This window comes from Lampetra planeri, chromosome 73 (assembly GCF_965212315.1).
Source record: "Lampetra planeri chromosome 73, kcLamPlan1.2.h2, whole genome shotgun sequence".
Lineage (NCBI taxonomy): Eukaryota > Metazoa > Chordata > Hyperoartia > Petromyzontiformes > Petromyzontidae > Lampetra > Lampetra planeri.
Window position 1 is genome coordinate 1,248,144 of NC_136178.1, and position 16,233 is coordinate 1,264,376.

At 58.0% G+C, this 16,233-nt stretch overlaps 1 protein-coding gene across 1 annotated transcript in view; it reads right to left on the minus strand.

Annotated features, from left to right (window-relative positions):
• LOC144737753 (uncharacterized) overlaps positions 1-208 on the minus strand; it is a 6,053-nt gene extending 5,845 nt beyond the window's left edge. Inside the window, exon 1 of the mRNA XM_078620612.1 lies at positions 193-208. Within this exon, the coding sequence (XP_078476738.1) occupies positions 193-208 (16 nt within the window). The remainder of the gene's footprint in view (positions 1-192) is intronic.
• Between the last annotated feature and the right edge of the window lie 16,025 nt (positions 209-16,233).

Here is a 16,233-nt window from a genome sequence, read left to right on the forward strand (position 1 = left end):
AAGCCAGTGCAGCTCGGAATCCAGCCAGGCAGACAGGAACCCAGACAGGCAACTAGGAACACAGCCAGCCAGCTAGGAACCCAGCCAGGCAGCCAGAAACCCACCCAGACAGCCAGGAACCCAGCCAGGCAGCGAGGTATCCAGCCAGGAATTCAGCCAGGTAGCCAGAAATCCACCCAGGCAGGCAGGAACCCAGGCAGGCAGCCATGACCCCAGCCAGGCAGTCAGGAACCCAGCCAGGCAGGCAGGAACCCAGCCAGGCAGCCAGGAACCCAGCCATGAAACCCAGCCAGGCAGCCAGGAACCCAGCCAGGAACCCAGCCAGGTAGCCAGAAATCCACCCAGGCAGTCAGGAAACCCAGTCAGGAACCAGCCAGGCAGCCATGAACCCAGCCAGGCAGCCATGAACCCAGCCAGGCATTCAGGAACCCAGGGGGGTGTGGGTCTTGCTCTCACCCCGGAGCAGGAAGGCGCCGGGCTCGTTGTTCTCGTCGATGTCGACGTGTCGAGGCAAGCGGCTCCTGGAAGGCCGGCGAGTTGTCGTTCTCGTCCAGCACCTCCAGCCGCAGCGACGTCGTGCTGGAGAGGGGGGGGGGAGCCCCCCGTCGATCGCCACAATCCACACCTGGTGGGGGGCGGGGATGAGGGGGGGGGGGGAGGGGGCGGGAAGGGGGGGAGGAGGGGAGGGGGGGGGGAGGGTGAGGGAAGGAGGGGGGGAAGGGGGGGGGGGGGTTGCGACCGTATAAGGAGATGTCCGGGGGGCGGGGGGGGGGAATGAGCGGTGACAATAAATTTAAACCCCCTGACCCTCAGCAACCCTGACCCCCACCGACTCCTGACCCTCACCCGCCCCCTGACCCTCACCGCCCCTCACCCTCACGCCCCCTCACCCACACCTCACCCCCCACCGACCCTGACCCCCCCCCCCCAGTACCTCGTAGGAGCGGGTGACCTCGTAGTCCAGCGCCTCGGACGTCTCCAGCAGCAGCTGACCGCCCCCCCCCGCCCCCCCCACCCCCCCCCCACCCCCCCCCACCGTACGCCGGCCTCAGCCGCAGCGGCGACCGGGCGGAGGGCCCCTCCCCCCGAGGGCCACGTGACCCCCGCGGGCGGGGGGGAGGGGCGAGCCGTCACGTAGCAGGTCACGAGGGCGTTGACCCCCCAGGTCGGGCGTCGTGCGTCTCCAGCAGCGCCAGCCGCGTGCCCGCCGGGGCCGACTCGGACACCCTCCAGGGTGCCCCCCGCTCCCCCCCTCCTCCTGTGGGCCCCGTGACGTCACAATGGGGCTCACCTTTGTGACGTCACGGGGTGGGGGGGGGGCGGAGACGGGGTTAAGGGTCGTGTTGCACTTCGAGCGGCGGCGCGGCGGTTGGCAAGCCGCCCCTCCCCGCGCCCCCCGCCCCCCCCTTCGCCGCGACGCCTGTGCAGGCTAGGTGTCCCAACCCCTCCGCCCCCCCCCACGTGACCCCCACGTGACCCACCCGCACGGTGGGCGCGTTGTCGTTGTCGTCGGCGACGGTGACGGTGACGACGGCGGTGGGCCGAGCGGGGGGGCGGCGCCGCCGTCCACGGCCATCACTGGCAGGCGGAACGTCGCCACCGGACTCACGGTCCAGCGGCGGCTCACTCGCAGCTGGGTCACGCGGGGTCACAGGGGTCACGGGGGATCACGGGGGTTACGGGGGAGGGGTCACGGGGGAAGGGGGTCATGTGAGAGGGGGTCATGTGGGAGGGGTCATGGGGGAGGGGTCACGGGGGAGGGGTCTCGGGGGTCACGGGAGAGGGGGGTCACACGGGGGAGGGGTCACGGGGGAGTGCCACGGGGGTCACGGGGGAGGGGTCACGGGGGGAGGGGTCACGGGGGGGTGGTTGGGGGGACGTTTGTGAGCGGCATCACCACTCCATACTCCTCACCACCACCACCACCTCACTACCGACCACCACGTCCTCACCACCACCTCATCCTTCACTCTCACACCTCACCACCACCACCTCACCACCACCTCCTGACCACCACCACCATCGCCACCACCACCTCCTGACCACCACCTCCTGAACACCACCGCCACCCACCTCACCACCACCACCACCACCATCACCACCACGTCCTCACCTTCACTCTCACCTCACCACCACCACCATCACCTCCTAACCACCCACCTCCTGAACACCACCGCCATCACCACCTCACCACCACGTCCTCACCTTCACTCTCACCTCACCACCACCGCCATCACCACCTCACCACCACGTCCTCACCTTCACTCTCACCTCACCACCACCGCCATCACCACCTCACCACCACGTCCTCACCTTCACTCTCACCTCACCACCAACACCATCACCTCCTAACCACCCACCTCCTGAACACCACCGCCATCACCACCTCACCACCACATCCTCACCTTCACTCTCACCTCACCACCACCGCCATCACCCACCTCACCACCACGTCCTCACCTTCACTCTCACCTCAACCACCGCCACCACCACCTCACCACCACCACCTCCTGACCACGTCACCTCACCACCACCACCTCATCACCACCACCACGTCCTCACCTCCCCCGTGACGGCGTCGAGGCTGAATGAGTCCGTGTCGCGTGCCCGTGCCCGCGCCCCCAGGCGTAGCTCACGCGGCCGTTGGGGCCGTCGTCGGCATCGCTGGCCGCCAGGCGCATCACCAGTGAGCCCACGGCCGCCGGGCCCTCGCGGACCTCGCGCGACCAGGCCGCGGTGGGCCGGGGAGGCCTCGCGGAGTGGGCCTGGGTGGAGGCCCCTCCTCCTCCTCCTCCGTCAACTCCTCCGTCGAGTTCCGACGAGGAAGGTCGGAGCGTTGTCGTTGGCGTCCGTCACGATGACGTTGAGGAGGACGGAGCCCTGTGAGCGGGCCCGACGTCGAAGATGATGTCGATGATGTCGATGTTGTTGTTGTTGATGTTGATGATGACGAGGAGGAGGAAGATCCCGAATCGAAGGCGCGCAGGAGCCGCAGGCGGTACGAGGAGCGCACCTCGCGGTCGAGCGGCGAGAGCAGGACAAGGTAGGGACAGCTGTCCTGGAGGTCCACCTCCAGCGAGAATGGGATGTCCACCTCTTCCACGGACGATGGCGATGGTGATGATGGTGGTGGTGATGATGGTGATGGTGATGGTTCGTGCCTGGGACAAAGAAAAATGTTGATGGGTTAGCGATATGGAGATTGTGGTGGTGGTGCTGACCATCACAACTACCACCGCAGTCACCACAACCACGACCACAATCAACACCACAACCACCACAGACTCGAGCACCATCATCATCACCAACACAGTCACCACCACCACCACCCTCCTTTTAAGGCCACGTGAAGTGTCGAACGCCCGCTGGCAGGTCACCGGGGCAGACCCAGGTGCCACGGGTCGACTGACTGAGATGACCAAGATGACTGGCTGATGCACCACCTGCCTGCCCCCTACTGTGCCAAGTTGCTGTGCTTTAGCCACCCGGCGCTCCGCTCGTTGTTGTGAGCGTCGCTCCTCTGCCCTCGGTTGTTGCTGGAGGGCGAACTGCCTCCAACTGCCCAGCAGCGTCCTTCACGAGCCTCCTCCACAGAGGCCGAACTTGACACCGCTGGTACCAGTCATCGGCAAGTCCACTCAGCTCCACGTTCTCCTGTACCACATCACTCCATCCTCTTCTCTAGCCCATGACAACCCGTTTATCCCCCCTCTATCCAGCCAAAGAAAAAAAAGCTGTTTGGGCATGCAGTGGCTGGGCATGCGCGCTACATGACCCAGCAAATGCAGCCCTTGCCTGCCCGATGAGCTCACCAATTTAATTTTGTCCAGATCGTTCCAGGATTTGTGAGGTCCTCACACAATCCAGCCTGGTTAAACCCGGGATGGATCGTAGGCATGCCAGCCTGAACGTTTGTTCTATGAGAATATGTTCTATTAGGGGGGACCACATTTCGCAAGCATAGAGAAGGGAGGGAATGACTGTGGCCGAGAAAACCTGAAGCTTCATGTGGAGCAACAGACCAGGTAGCTTCCGCACAGCGTTACGCAACCGATGAAAGGAGAACACCGCTCAACTGATTCAGAGTGAGACCTCTGCTGTTAAACCAGAGCTGGTCATAAGCTCACTGCCCAGGTATGGAAACCTCTCCACTCTCTCCACAACTACCTCACCAATGGGGAGTTTAGGGGGTGGAGTGTCGGATGGTACAAAATACCCAGGCAGGCGATTCGTTTTGGAGGGGCTGATGGTAAGACCCCACTTATTAGTAGCACGCTCCAGGTTCAGCAGCAGCGCCTCCAACTCCTCTTCAGATTAAGCAGCAATCACCAGATCATAACATGGTTGACCAATAGTAGCCATCCGTCGACCACACCTGGGCATCGATCAGCCTCCCATTGTATCTGTACCAGATGGAAATTCCTCTGGTATAGCCATCAAAGGCTTCACGGACCACGTGGTCGAAAAAGGTGTTAAATAATGTGGAGCTAGAGGACATCGCTGTCACACCGCAAGGTGAACAGGAAATGTTCTGACTCCCGGCCACGTGGATTGAAATGATTGTGAGCAGAGAATCATCTATTCCGAATGCACGAAGAACAACCCAGAGCCCAGGCCTACTGATGGTATCATAGGCCCTTGATCAGGTCAACAAAGCAAAGATGTAGGTCTTGTTGGAATTCCCTACACCTCTGCTGTAGCAGACGGACAGAAAATATGGCATCTCTGCAGGACCGCCCTTTCCTGAAACCGCATTGGGGCTCTGCAAGCCTCTCCTCAGCGTACCAAGCAAGGCGATGTTGAATAATCCTTGCCAGGACCTTTCCCTGCACACCGATGAGTGAGATGCCTCTGTAGTTGTTACAGTCTGTGCGGTCCCCATTCTTAAAGAGGGGGACCACCCAGGGCATCCTTACAATCCTGGGGAACCTGTCCAGTGGTCCAGACTTTTATGATGTCACGTAGGGCAGTCTGCACAGAAACACCACCCCTCCCTCAGCAGTTCACTTGGGAGATCATCTCGGTCCGGAGATTTCCTGGTTTCAGACTCTGGATCGCCTTCTGTACTTCTTCAAGAGATGGCACCTCAGCCAGCCACTAACAGGGGGTGACTTCTTCCAATATTTGAGGCACCGCAGCCTCAGCAGGGTTATCCCCACTTTGTGCCATGATGTTTTCCTGGCTGAGGGATTTCCCCCTCCCCCAGGACCTCACAGAAATGCTCAGCAAATCTGCAAAACTGTTCCTGGGGGTCGGAGATTGGATCATCGTTTTTTTCCCCTAATGATGATAATAGATGTGGCGCTGCAGGTTACTTTTTGATGGGGTTTAAGAGGGATTTGTGATCGCGGGCCACTGAGGCAGACTCCATCTCCTCAGCAACCTGCGAACACCACCCATCCTTGCAGCATCGCACGGCTCGTCGAACATCTGAGCGAAGGCCTGTGGCAAGCCTTCTCATTTACCCGACGTCGGATGCTGTAGAAGGTGAGAGCCGGCCTGTCACAGAGTTGCTCAATAAATCTGTTCCTGGTGGTCGAAAATATCATGACAAGCCCATGAGCTGCACCAGAAGTCTAGCAGCCTCCTACTGTTGTTATTGAGCTGATCTGGCCCATGCCTTCCAGTCACTACAGCCCAAGTTGCCAGCATCATGACCCACTCGGGCATTAAAGTTGCCCAACAGGATACTCTATCCCGAGAGGCCACTTTAGCTGGCACCTGTGACAGGAGGTCATAGAAGGCATTTTACTCATCGGCCTTGGCCTGCATCCCTCCACGGATGTTCATCTTCCATGGGAACGTAGGTAACCACGACCACCACTCCTCGCCTCCCGTTGATGGGGAGATGAGCCCAAAGTAGCCTGGGGCTTCCAGCTTCCTACACATCACCGTCACGCTCCCATGCCTCCTTCATTATTTTGTTCAGAAGAAGCGCCACTCCCTGTTGTGTGTAGGACTGTCCACCTCTCATGGTGACTGGAGCAAGAGTTGGGCCACCAGACCTATTGAATCCAGGCAGGTACCGGTCCATCTCCCGACAGAGGAGTGGCAGCCTCTCCTCCGCAGTGAGCGTTCGAACATTCCACGTGGCCATCCGTAGTGGTTTTTTGTTGTTTCTGGAGGTGCCCGAGGGTAAAGATTCAGTCTCCTGGCTCCACCAAATGGGGTTTGGCCAGGAGACGTCATGGACGCCTGTCACCCGGGGCCTTCCACCACCACCAGTCACCACCACCACCACAATCACCACACCAATAGTCACCACCATTATCTCTACCACCACATTCACTACCACCACACCACCAAATTCACCACAGTCACCACCAGCACTACCACCACAAATACAATCAGCCCTACAGTCACCACGACCCACCACCACAATCACGACCACCATCATCTCCACCACCACAGTCACTACCACCACCATAACTAGATTTCCCACAACCACCACAATCACCACCACCATCACAGTCACTACTACTACCACAATCACCACTGCCTCCCACCACCACCTCCACAGTCACCACCACCACAGTCACCACAACCCATCAAAATCACCACCACAGTCACCACCACCACAGCCACCACCACCACAGTCATAGTCACCACCACAGTCACCACCACCACCACCACAGTCACCACCACAGTTACCACCACCAGAGTTACCACCACCACCACCACAGTCACCACACCCACCACAGTAACCACCACCACAGTCACCGCCACCACCACCACCACCACAGTCACCACCACCACAGTCACCACCACCACAGACAGTCACCACCACCACCACAGTCACCTCCACAGTAACCACCACCACCACAGTCACCACCACCACAGTCACTACCACCACAGTCACCACCACCACAGTCACCACAGTCACCACCACCACAGTCACAGTCACCACCACCACTGTCACCACCTACCACCACAAGTCACCACCACCACCACAGTCACCACCACCACAGTCACCACCACCACAGTCACCACCACAGTCACCACCACAATCACCACCACCACAGTCACCACTACCACCACAAGTCACCACCACCACCACAGTCACCACCACCACAGTCACCACCACCACAGTCACCACCACCACTACAGTCACCACCACAGTCACCACCACCACCACCACCACAGACACCACCACTACCACCACCACAGTCACACCACCACAGTCACCACCACCGCCACCACCACCACCACAGTCACCCACCACAGTCACCACCACAGTCACCACCACCACAGTCACCACCACCACAGTCACCACCACCACCACCGTCACCACCACCACAGTCACCACCACCACAGTCACCACCACCACAGTAACCACCACCACAGGTCCACCACCACTACAGTCACCACCACCACCACAGTCACCACAGTCACCACCACCACCGTCACCACCACCACCACCACCACCACAGTCACCACCATCACAGTCACCACCACCACAGTCACCCACCACAGTCACCACCACCACAGTCACCACCACCACCACCACCACCACAGTCACCACCACCACAGTCACCACCACCACCACTACAGTCACCACCCACAGTCACCACCACCACCACAGACACCACCACTACCACCACCACCACAGTCACCACCACCCCGCCACCACCACCACAGTCACCACCACCACCACCGTCACCACCACCGTCACCACCACAGTCACCACCACAGTCACCACCACCACAGTCACCACCACCACAGTCACCACCACCACCACCACAGTCACCACCGTCACCACCACAGTCACCACCGTCACCACCACAGTCACCACCACCACAGTCACCACCCACCACAGTCACCACCACAGTCACCACCACTACCACAGTCACCACCACCACAGTCACCACCACCACAGTCACCACCACCAGTGACCACCACCACCGTCACCACCACCACCACCACCGTCACCACCACCACAGTCACCACCACCACAGTGACCACCACCACCACAACCACCACAGTCACCACCACCACCACCACCGTCACCACCACCACCACCGTCACCACCACAGTCACCACTTCCACAGTCACCACCACTCATCATCACCACCACCACCACCACCACAGTCACCACTACCACAGTCACCACCACCACCATCACCACCACCACCACCACCACAGTCACCACCATCACAGTCACCACCACCACAGTCACCACCACCACAGTTACCACCACCGTCACCACCACTACCGTCACCTACCACTACCGTCACCACCACCGTCACCACCACCACCGTCACCACCGTCACCACCACAGTCACCACCACCACAGTCACCACCATCACAGTCACCACCACCACAGTTACCACCACCGTCACCACCACTACCGTCACCACCACAGTCACCACTACCACAGTCACCACCACAGTCACCACCACCACAGTCACCACCACCACAGTCACCACCACTACCACAGTCACCACCACCACCGTCACCACCACCACCACCGTCACCACCACAGTCACCACTACCAAAGTCACCACCGTCACCACCGTCACCTCTCCGCCGCCCGGCGTCATCCGCGTCGTCCCCCAGCGCGACGAGGCGGTAGGCGGCTACCCCGTGCGGCGCCGCGTCCTCGTCGTAGGCCGCGGGCAGGGCCACGCGGGCTCCGGGCCGCGCGTCCTCGGCCACGGCCACGTGGAGTGGCGACGCGGGGAAGTGCGGCGCGTGGTCGTTGACGTCGTGCAGCACGAGGCGCACGCGGATCAGGCGGAATCGGCTTTCGGGCAGCACCACCACCTGGAGCTCCACCTCGCACGCACGACGGCCGAGGGCCACCGGCCGACGCTTCGAGTCCTCGTCACGGTCGAGCGGCAGCGATGGCGATGGGTCTGTCGGTGACCGGGACGACGACGACGAAGACGACCACGTGGTGGTGGTGATGGTGGTGGTGGTGATGACGCTGCCGGCCGAGTCCCAGGGGCAGAGGGCCTCGCGGTTCGAGCGGGGCTCCCGCCGTGACCACCTCTCCCGTGGTCACGTTCACCTCCAGCCCGGAGTGCGACCACGACACCATCTTGAAGGTCAGCGGCGGTGACGACGACGACGAGGTGGTGGTGTTGGCGGTGGTGGGGGGGGAGGCCTAGGGCCACGGGGATGGAGCCGACGACGCGTCCGGCTGGAAGCTCCTCCAGGATGTGGAAGGTGACCTCGTCGGCGGACACGGCCAGAGGGGCCGTGGCGATGAGGTGGAGGAGGTGGAGGAGGTGGAGGAGGTGGTGGCGGGGGAGGGCTGGGGGATGGCGATGTGGACGAGGCGCAGGAGGAGCGGGCCAGTGACGAGGAGGTGGAGGAGGAGGTTGTTGAGATGGTGAGTGCTGCACAGAGGAGGTGGTGGTGGAGGGGGAGAAGGTGGTGGTGGAGGAGGAGGAGGTGGAGGAGGAAGATGAGGGGGTGAAGGAGGAGGAGGTGGAGGAGGTGGAGGAGGAGGAGGTGGAGGAGGTGGAGGAGGAGGTGGAGGAGGAAGATGAGGGGGTGGAGGAGGAGGTGGAAGAGGTGGAGGAGGAGGTGGAGGAGGAGGTGGAAGAGGGAGGAGGAGGTGGAGGTGGAGGAGGATGAGGTGAAGGAGGAAGATGAGGGGGTGGAGGAGGAGGTGGAAGAGGAGGAGGAGGAGGTGGAGGTGGAGGAGGAAGATAAGGGGGTGAAGGAGGAGGTGGGAGGAGGAGGTGGAGGTGGAGGAGGAGGGGGAGGAGGTGGAGGAGGAGGGGGAGGAGGAGGGGGAGGAGGTGGAGGAGGAGGGGGAGGAGTTGGAAGAGGTGGAGGAGGAAGTGGAGGAGGAAGATGAGGGGGTGAAGGAGGAGGTGGAGGAGGAGGGGGAGGGGGGAGGTGGCGATGGAGGAGGTGGAAGAGCAGGAAGATGAGAAACTGGAAGCCCGTTGAGGAGGAGGAGGAGGAGGAGGGGGGCCGTGATGATGAGAGGAACGAGGAGAAATGGGGACCGGGTAAGTCTTCATCCACCGTGGAGCCATTCTAGTTTGTTGTTGTCGTCTTCTGCAGAGAGAGAAAGATAATAAGAGAGAGAGAGGGAGGAAGAGAGAGAGGGAGGGAGGTTAACATAAAGCAAAGCATTAATAAACACACCAAAAAACGAAATGATGAACGAAGCAAAGTTGCCGACTACACCGAGCATCTTCTTGTTTCCTCTGATCGTACAAAAAAACAGAGAGGGGTAGAGATAGAGAATGAGAGGAACAGAGAGAATGAGAGAGAGAATGCTAAAGAATGAGAGAGAATGAGAGAGAGAGAGAGAATGCGAAAGAATGAGAGAGAATGAGAGAGAGAATGAGAGAGAATGAGAGAGAATGAGAGAGAGAATGAGAGGGAGGAAGAGAGAGAGAAGAAAGTCGTTCACAAAAAACGTCTCGCGGAAGTGGACACCACAGAACTACCTCTGAGCTCCACTTCTATAAGTGACGCTTGAATGGAACCCGCAGAAGTGGACACCACAGAACTACCTCTGAGCCCCACTTCTAGAAGTGACGCTTGAATGGGATCCGCAGAAGTGGACACCACAGAACTACCTCTGAGCCCCACTTCTAGAAGTGACGCTTGAATGGAACCCGCAGAAGTGGACGCCACAGAACTACCTCTGAGCTCCACTTCTATAAGTGACGCTTGAATCGAACCCTCAGAAGTGGACACCACAGAACTACCTCTGAGCTCCACTTCTATAAGTGACGCTTGAATCGAACCCGCAGAAGTGGACTCCACAGAACTACCTCTGAGCCCCACTTTTAAAAGTGACGCTGGAATGGAACCCGCAGAAGTGGACACCACAGAACTACCTCTGAGCCCCACTTTTATAAGTGACGCTGGAATGGAACCCGCAGAAGTGGACACCACAGAACTACCTCTGAGCCCCACTTCTATAAGTGACGCTGGAATGGGACCCGCAGAAGTGGACTCCACAGAACTACCTCTGAGCCCCACTTTTATAAGTGACGCTGGAATGGAACCCGCAGAAGTGGACACCACAGAACTACCTCTGAGCCCCACTTTTATAAGTGACGCTTGAATGGAACCCGCGGAAGTGGACACCACAGAACTACCTCTGAGCCCCACTTTTATAAGTGACGCTGGAATGGAACCCGCAGAAGTGGACACCACAGAACTACCTCTGAGCCCCACTTCTATAAGTGACGCTGGAATGGGACCCGCAGAAGTGGACACCACAGAACTGCCTCTGAGCTCCACTTCTAGAAGTGACGCTTGAATGGAACCCGCAGAAGTGGACACCACAGAACTACCTCTGAGCCCCACTTCTATAAGTGACGCTGGAATGGGACCCGCAGAAGTGGACACCACAGAACTACCTCTGAGCTCCACTTCTAGAAGTGACGCTTGAATGGAACCCGCAGAAGTGGACGCCACAGAACTACCTCTGAGCTCCACTTCTATAAGCGACGCTTGAATGGAACCCGCAGAAGCGGATGTCACAGAACTACCTCTGAGCCCCACTTCTATAAATGACGCTTGAATGGAACCCGCAGAAGTGGACGCCACAGAACTACCTCTGAGCTCCACTTCTATAAGTGACGCTGGAATGGAACCCGCAGAAGTGGATGTCACAGAACTACCTCTGAGCTCCACTTCTATAAATGACGCTTGAATGGAACCCGCAGAAGCGGACACCACAGAACTACCTCTGAGACCCACTTCTATAAGTGACGCTTGAATGGAACCCGCAGAAGTGGACACCACAGAACTACCTCTGAGCCCCACTTCTATAAGTGACGCTTGAATGGAACCCGCAGAAGTGGATGTCACAGAACTACCTCTGAGCCGCACTTCTATAAGTGACGCTTGAATAGAACCCGCAGAAGTGGACACCACAGAACTACCTCTGAGCTCCACTTCTAGAAGTGACGCTTGAATAGAACCCGCAGAAGTGGACGCCACAGAACTACCTCTGAGCCCCACTTCTATAAGTGACGCTTGAATAGAACCCGCAGAAGTGGACACTACAGAACTACATCTGAGCCCCACTTCTATAAGTGATGCTTGAATGGGACCCACAGAAGTGGACACCACAGAACTACCTCTGAGCTCTATTTCTGTAAGTGACGCTTGAATGGGACCCGCAGAAGTGGACACCACAGAACTACCTCTGAGACCCACTTCTATAAGTGACGCTTGAATGGGACCCGCAGAAGCGGATGTCACAGAACTACCTCTGAGCCCCACTTCTATAAGTGACGCTGGAATGGGACCCGCGGAAGTGGACACCACAGAACTACCTCTGAGCTCCACTTCTAGAAGTGACGCTTGAATGGAACCCGCAGAAGCGGATCTGACAGAACTACCTCTGAGCCCCACTTCTAGGAGTGACGCTTGAATGGAACCCGCAGAAGTGGACTCCACAGAGCTGCCCCTGAGTTTCCCATCTTCCCTCTGGTCCACTCACGGCAGAGGGCGCCACTAGCCCCTTGCAGAGTCTGTGGGTCTCTGTGTGGTGAGTCTGTGGGTATATGTGAGTCTATGATTCTCAGTGTGGTGAGTCTATGGGTCTGTGTGTGAGTCTGTGGATGTCTGTGTGGTGAGTCTGTGGGTCTCTGCGTGGTGAGTCTGTGGGTCTCTGTGTGGTGAGTCTGTGGGTCTCTACATGGTGAGCCTGTGGTCTCTGTGTGGTGAGTCTGTGGGTCTCTGTGTGGTGAGTCTGAGGGTCTCTGTGTGGTGAGTCTGTGGCTCTCTGTGTGGTGAGTCTGTGGGTCTCTGTGTGATGAGTCTGTGGGTCTCTGTGTGGTAAGTCTGTGGGTCTCTGTGTGGTGAGTCTTTGGGTCTCTGTGTGGTGAGTCTATGGGTCTCTGTGTGGGAGTCTGTAGGTCTCTGTGTGATGAGTCTATGGGTCTCAGTGTTTTGAGTCTGTGGGTCTCTGTGTGGTGAGTCTGTGGGTCTCTGTGTGGTGAGTCTGTGGGTCTCTGTGTGGTGAGTCTGTGGGTCTGTGTGTGGTGAGTCTGTGTGTGGTGAGTCTGTGGGTCTCTGTGTGGTGAGTCTGTGGGTCTCTGTGGTGAGTCTGTGGGTCTCTGTGTGGTGAGTTTGTGGGTCTCTGTGTGGTGAGTCTGTGGGTCTCTGTGTGGTGAGTCTGTGGGTCGCTGTGTGGTGAGTCTGTGGGTCTCTGTGTGGTGAGTCTGTGGGTCTCTGTGAGGTGAGTATGTGGGTCTCTGTGTGGTGAGTCTATGGGTCTCTGTGTGGTGGGTTTGTGTGTCTCTATGTGGTGAGTCTGTGGGTCTCTGTGTGGTGAGTCTGTGGGTCTCTATGTGGTGAGTCTATGGGTCTGTGTGTGAGTCTATGGGTATGTGTGAGCCTATGGGTCTGTGTGTGATGAGTCTATGTGTGGGTCTATGGATCTCTGTGTGTGAGTCTATGGGTCTCTGTGTGAGTCTATGGATATCTGTGTGAGTCTATGGATTTCTCTGTGTGTCTATGAGTCTCTGTGTGTTGAGTCTATGGGTCTCTGTGTGAGTCTATGGGTCTCTGTGTGAGTCTATGGGTCTCTGTGTGAGTCTATGGGTCTGTGTGTGAGTCTATGAGTCTCTGTGTGTTGAGTCTATGGATCTCTGCGTGAGTCTATGGGTCTTTGTGTGAGTCTATGAGTATCTGTGTGAGTCTATGGGTCTATGTGTGAGTCTATGGGTCTCTGTGCGAGTCTTTGAGTCTCTGTGCGAGTATATGGGTCTACGTGTGGTGGGCGAATGGGCACATTTTAAAAGTGTAGCACAAATTCGAAGGCTCATTTGTTCCCTGGTCGTGCCAGCTTGTTTATAATTTACTCCCTCCCCCCACACCCACCAGACTTCATCACAACCGGAAAATCTGGAATAGGAACTCCGCATCTCTTTAAATACCCGGGCGAGTCTGTGGGTCTCTGTGTGTATGGGTTGCTGAGTGATGAGTCTATGGGTTGCTGAGTGATGAGTCTATGGGTCTCTGTGTGGCGGGTCTATGTATTGTGAGTCTGTGGGTATATGCGAGTCTATGAGTCTCTGTGTGTGAGCCTATCGATCTCTGTGTGGTCAGTCTGTGGGTCTCTGTGTGGTGAGTCTATGGGTCTCTGAGTGTATGGGTTGCTGAGTGATGAGTCTATGGGTCTCTGTGTGGCGAGTCTATGGGTTGCTGAGTGATGAGTCTATGGGTTGCTGAGTGATGAGTCTATGGGTCTCTGTGTGGCGAGTATATGTGAAGTATTGGAAAATGACGGCAGGAAACTCCTTGACGGGAACACACTTCTTTTATTAAATCTTGACTTGTAACAATACAACGCGTGGCCTCTCTTCTTCACAATGCGGTCACCATACAACGGTACAACTCGTGACCTCTTCTTCTTCACCCTACGCTTCTCTTGACTCTCTGGATTCTGTGCTGCTGGCTCTCTGTGCCTCGTGTAGACTCCGCGCCTCGGCTACACTCCTCTCTCGCCTCGTGTAGACTCTGCGCCTCTGCTACACTCTCCACTCGCCTCGTGTAGACTTTGCATCTCTCTCTCTGGCTACACCGTATGCATACTCGGCTCGTGTAGACCTTCCTCTCTCTCTGGCTACACCGTATGCATACTCGGCTCGTGTAGACCGTTCTCTCTCTCTGGCTACACACTATACATTACTCAGCTCGTGTAGACCGTTCTCTCTCTCTGGCTACACACTATACATTACTCAGCTCGTGTAGACCGTTCTCTCTCTCTGGCTACACACTATACATTACTCAGCTCGTGTAGACCGTTCTCTCTCTCTGGCTACACACTATACATTACTCAGCTCGTGTAGACCGTTCTCTCTCGCTGGCTACACACTTATACCTTACTCTCCTCTATTCTCCATTACTCTCCTCTACTCTCCATTACTCTCCTCTCCGGGCTCTATCTCTGCACCTTCGTCTTCATTCTTAGATGGTTCCACTTCTGCCTCCTGCTCCTCTGTGCATCACCTTATATACCTCTTCTTCCCGGGAGACGGAGCGGATGCGGACCTCAACGTCGGCACCGCTCCTCAGTTACCCAATCCCCACGCGCTATCCCTACGATCCGGTTCCGCTCAGCGCGTGTTTCCACTCCCCGACCAATCACACCGCGCTGCTACCCGATCACTCCCTCTGGGCGCGTCACCGGCACACAGCCAATCAGCCGCACTACCCCCACCCGCGCACTGACGCCTGCTCCTCCCCGTCAGCGCGCGTCACCACACACACACCCGTACATACGCGCTGGCACACGACATATACACCCAGCGCGTATCACCACTACATCACCCCCTCCCACATAGCTCGCAGCCGGCCCGGCTGCTAACAACAACCAACCGCGACGATAAAACGACAACCAACAAAAAAAAACCCCGTAACCCCCCGAGTGTGCCCCGTAACATAACACAACAACAACAACAAGAATAACTATGTACAGATTGACGATGAACACGAAAAGTCAACAATAACACGATACGAGCAAATTCGAAAACGAACGCGCCCCACGTCCCTGCGGCTACACGCAGTGACGAGGCGCTCCAACTGCCCCGACTCCTCACGAGGCAGGTCATGCAAAGTAGCACGACCTGGCGCGAGTCCGTCTGGCTGGTCCATCGTATGGGGCGGGACACTGACGACCGTCCGGCGGTTCCGGCTGCTCCAGACGGCGCGGAACGGGCCTGAAAGGGCCGGCCCCGCCGCGGAGATCCGGCCGCCGGTGATCGGCAGCTGTCAGTTCCGAGACACCTGGGAGCAGATCAGGCGAAAATACGTGTGGATCAGGCAGAGACATTTCCCCCTCTGGGTCGCCGGTCACGTCACACGCCCGGCCATCACGACACAAGGGGAGGCCATATGGAGGCGAGAACGGTTTCAGTCGGGAGGGGTGAACGTACCAACGGCGCTTTCCCCACTTTATCTGAACGCACTGGGGCCGTGCAACGCGCACGACCTCCACGGGTCCCCTCCACGGTCTCAACAATTTAGGCGACGTAGCCAAGGGTGCCTGAGGGCAATGCAGCCAGGCCCTGTCACCTGGTTTCCATTCGTGCATGGACACCTTCCGTGCCCGCAACCGTTCATTAGCAATTTGGCGAGCCCGCGAATTAAGCCGTGCGGCCTCCCTCGCCTCTGTCAGCTTGTGTATATTAAACTTAATATGTTCTGCCAAATTAGAATTAGTTCGTGGAGCGGACAGGCCAAGTTGCGTTTCCATTGGCGGGTCAGCTTCCCGACCGTACATCAAATAGAATGGGGAAA